Genomic DNA, 4801 nt, shown 5'->3' on the forward strand with positions numbered 1-4801 from the left:
CCTGTAGTCCATTAACAGCGAAATAATTACTTAGCTGTAAAACCTGGCTTTACCTCACTGGCCTTATACTGAAAACCAGGGTGGCTGAGAGCTCTTGAGTCATAATTTAGTTTCATATGAAAATTTTCAAAATAAAGATTTGTTTTATTTTCCTAATGCTTTATTCCACCTGGAACTGGAGAAATAAACTGAAGGATTGTCTGTATTTTTACTGGCTATGCCCCCGCCCCGGTGATTTTTCTGTTGCGGAATAACCTCGATGTTGCCTGTGGGATGTTTGCACTCTGAAGCATAACCACTCATGCAGATGTGCTTTCCATGCAAAAAGTAAATCAGCACTGTATTAAACATATCAATTTGTCTTACTACCTGTGTAGTTTCAATAGTCCAAAACAAACACCTTTGGCACACTGAAGTCCTTTGTTACCCGTCCCAAATGTGTGCCTGTAAATGCTGTAGGAATTGGACACTAGAGGGCTTTTTTCCTTTACCAGCATAAAGTTAGCTAGAGCTACGTTGTGCTAAATGAGACCACCAGATCTTTGCTCGTCTTTGTGAGACATTCCCTTGTTTAAAATAGTGGGCTATTATGAGAAATAGGAGAGAAACGCAGTGAAATAAGTTATATTCTGGCTTCCTATAAATGCTCTGAAGTCTTTATTTTTACATAGCAATGCTGTGGAGGAGCTGAGAAGTACTTGCTTCTCTTAGCAATGTCTCTTCTGACCAAGACATGTGTCACAAGTCTAGGTTCAATAGGTGTTTGCTTGCATGTTTGTTAGCTTTGAGATTCTTTAGGAAAAGTTCAATTTGATATTGTTGTTTTGGCCTTTATGTATATATGTATATTAATATAATTTGCAGTTGACTGGGACTTTTGGTTTAGAGTAACAATATATAAATTTAGTAGAAAGTCTTGGTGTTTACTAGATTATGGTTTCAAATCAGTTGGTTTTCATGTAATACTGAGTGTGTCTCTGGCACTTGATAGTAAAGTTCAGAATGAATATTGTGTGTTGTGAAAGACACAGACATTTTAGTAGGTATAAATCTTCATATTTGCATTCAGGGTTTGACCTTGGGTGGACACGTAGATATGAGGAGAGTCAGTCTGCAGTTTTCTTTTTGTCCTTGCTGGGTATAAACTTGAAATCCCTCAATGGTATTTCCCATAGGAAAGTGTGTGAAATCAAATGAGGGACATAGTCCCTTGAAAATAAGGGTAAGAGAAAAATAGGGTTGAAAAACAGCCAAATAATGTGAGCAGTATTTGCATATGTGTTTTTAGCTATTGTAAAGTAGGGCTGAATTTCCAGGTGAAGTGGAGTATGGAGTGAATCTGAAGAAATAAAATGTCTGAGTCCCAATTTCTTTAATATCTTTTTCTCTTATATTTTAGCTATATTACCAAGAAATAGAAAGGAATTGGCTTCTAGGGGTGAAGCAGTTGAATGAAATCTGAAAAAAATTACACACATGTACATATTTTTATCTACTTTCCTACTTGTTTTTTATTCATTGCCTAATACTCTAACAATGCTGAAGATTTCAGAGATGCATCTTCATTCTGCAGATGACAGCTAACCTGCTGGTATTTACCAGGCATAAAATGTTGCCATTGTATTATCTAGTGCTGTTCCACAAACAGGAAAACCAAATAACTTTTATTTTTCTGTTGTCTTCAAAGGGACATGAGAGATGGCTTCAGAAGAAAAAGCTTCTATCCTTCTCATTATATGAGAGAGCGATCCCCTCATAAGAGGGACTCTCCTTTCTTCAGGGAATCGCCAGGGAGCCGAAGGGATTCTCCGCACAGCAGATCTGGCTCTAGTGTCAGCAGCAGGAGCTACTCTCCTGAAAGAAGCAAAGCCTATCCTTTCCACCAGTCCCAGCATAGCAGAAGTATGTCATCTTTACATAAAAGAAATATTTCTTCTCAGCAAGGTAATGCTGGATTAATGATGAGAGCTGGTTAGTGAGGTAGAACTGCAAGTTACTTTATAAGCCCTTTTTCTTTACATGCTGTCTTTTACTAAGAAAAAACTAGGCATTTGGTACCAATTTTTTGTTGTCTGCTCTTTGGTTGTTTCGTTGTACTCTCTGTTCCCTTATGTATTTCATGTGGGAGATTGTAGGTGTTATTTCAGTAGCGACTCGAGAATGACTGTAGGAGTTTCAGCTGCGCAGCTTTTTCCAGTATCATGTTATTTTCCTTTTAGCATCAACTGCTTCTGTTACTTCTTTATGTGCTTCATTTGATTCCCTTACAAGAAACTTTGCTGTCATCTATAGCAGATGAAGACTTTTCTTCCTGCAACCAGGGAAAAAAGAGGGATTAAAAAATTTGGAGAAATTAAAGTACATTCTGGTACTTGTTATATTTTCAGAAAAAGTTCTTAGAACTGTATTATTAGGGTATTGAAGTCGGTTGGTTTTTAGCAATTTCATCTCGTCATCAGATTCTCTCAAATCTTGCTTTCTTCAGAGGAATGTGAAACATATCTCAGTTAAATCTATACTGTGTATATTCTGCCTTTTAAAAGTTTGGCTGTTAATCTTTCCAAGAAATCTAATGAATCATCTGTTTTGAAAATATTTAAGGTTTTCCTATTTAAATAATTTGCAAAAGAAAAAAGGCAAAATTGCTTTTTTTAGTATGCTACAATCTTAGCCACTGCTGTTTGTGCAGTTTATGTAAATTAATCTGATTTGATTTCCCTTTCTGCAAATGCTTTCTAGTGAACTATACAAATCTACTGTTCCTTTTGGCTGCTTTTTAAAAATGAATTAGATCTATTTTTTACTGATAGGCTTATTGTGTGTTTCCAGAGTGGCACACTGGACCATTATGTAGCAGTTTTTGCCAAAAAAGATCTTGAGTTTAGTTAACACATTGAGGAATCATTTTACTCCTTCTAGAATACAACTTATCTTTCTAGCTCATCATTGCAATTCTTTTAATGTTTTGTAGCAACACTCAGTGAACCTGAATTCCTGTAAGTGTAAGAGAGGAAGAGAAAAAATTACTTTCAACTAAATTTATAGAAGTCTTGTAGATGCGCAAATCATAATTACCAGGAATGGGAAAAAAAAGTTGTAAAAAAACCATATAAAATTTGGGAATGTTTCCGGGTTTTCCTAAAATTTTGAGCTGACTTCCATCACATTTCTAGTATATTGGCAGAATTACACTAACAGTAGTGGAGGTAGCAAAGTACAAGCAAACATCTTCACAAACCGGGAAAGATGCTGGTCAAGAGAGGAGGTTACACTTAGGTCTGTGGCTTTTGGGATTTTTTCCAGTTGCTTGATTAAACACCTCTCCCCATCATCTTTAAATCAGTTTTAAGAGACCAGATGGCTTGTACGCTGAACTGGACTTCTTTATAACTGCCTGTTCCCTGGAAAACAGTACTGCTAAACTGTTCCTCTGTGACTGAATTAAAATGGCCTATTTGCAAAGTATAAATGACTTAAATAATACTTTTAGAATCGTGTTTGAATATGATTTGTCTTAGGTAAGCTCATGTATTACACATTTAAAAGGAACATAAGGTGGGACTCACAGATGTCAGCAGTACATTTTAGTCTGTATTTAAGAGGTTTACGACGTGCAAGGTATATACTATTTCATGCAGAACTTCTAAGATGGTGTCTTTTTAAATATTGTGATACGGTTAAAATCATGCTGTCTGAAACAGTTTGGCCTGATGGCTTCCACTGAAGGAGGACTATCCCACACTCTGCAGCACTTCATAAACCAGGATAAATACAGGATTTGAACAAAGAAAACTAGGGTGACATAAAGAAGCTTGGTAAAGGGAGGGAAAGGGCTCATGGGAGAAGACAGGCATTCAGCCATGGCAGGAGAGCATGGAGAGCAGCAGAGTGGTATTCCTTCACTGGACCAGTCAGTAAGGGGTCTGTAGAGTGGTATGCCGAGGAGATGCAGGAAGACAAGTAGTGATACTTGGAAAAATGTCAAGTTCAATTGTACAGGTAGGACTTGTGTGTTCAAAATAGCCACACACATTCAGAAAAAACGTCTCCAGATTAAATGCTGATTCCTCTCTCTGCTTGACTTTGAATAATTAACTGCCACTTGTATCAGCTTGTTTCATCTGTTCAAGTGCAAACATATAATCCGCTCAACTGACGTAATCTTTAAAAAATCCAGTGCGGTGAAGGAGGCATGTAGGAGGCAGAGCTAGAGTATTCTGTAAATTTAAAAGGAAGTAGCTAATCCATGGGACTGAAAAGCAGGTATCACAGGAGCAAAGCTTCTGTGTTGGTGTCAAGGGAGACACACTGTGCTTTGGGGAGCGTGACAGATTAAAGACACAATTATTTCTATCGTCACGTTTTCGGGTTTGTCATGTACTTTGTATTTATAGGAACTTTTAATTTTTCACGGTTTTTCTTTTTGCTATTTCTTTCCATTTTTAAAGAGCTTTTTTGGTTAAAGGTAATTCATGATTCACCTTTCACTTTATGGCTACTATAGATTCTTAAATAAGGCTGCTTGCTATGTTTTTAAGTATGCTCTCCATTTAGAATCATCTTCAAATTGATGATTAAATTGCAATTTGGAATGTTTGCTTTTGCCAGAGTAACTTCCCCAACTATTTTCAGTAGCATTTTCAAAAGACCCATCAGTAGCTGTGAAGATTTTTGCATGGATTAGTAGGCCTTCAACATCACAGCAATAACTCATGTGCCTCTAACAATGTGCAGAGATGAGCAGGTGTTTGATCTTTGCTTTGTATTGTCCACACCATACATATGGTATGTAAATGTGGGG

General features: G+C 36.9%; 1 protein-coding gene across 1 annotated transcript in view; it reads left to right on the forward strand.

Moving 5' to 3' along the window:
* The first annotated feature begins 1691 nt into the window (after window positions 1-1691).
* The window catches only part of PPHLN1 (periphilin 1), a 41385-nt gene continuing 38275 nt past the window's right edge, over window positions 1692-4801 (forward strand). Inside the window, exon 1 of the mRNA XM_010170655.2 lies at window positions 1692-1944. Coding sequence (XP_010168957.2) covers window positions 1692-1944 — 253 coding nt within the window. The remainder of the gene's footprint in view (window positions 1945-4801) is intronic.

Source organism: Antrostomus carolinensis, unplaced genomic scaffold, assembly GCF_000700745.2.
Source record: "Antrostomus carolinensis isolate BGI_N321 unplaced genomic scaffold, ASM70074v2 scaffold2466, whole genome shotgun sequence".
NCBI lineage: Eukaryota > Metazoa > Chordata > Aves > Caprimulgiformes > Caprimulgidae > Antrostomus > Antrostomus carolinensis.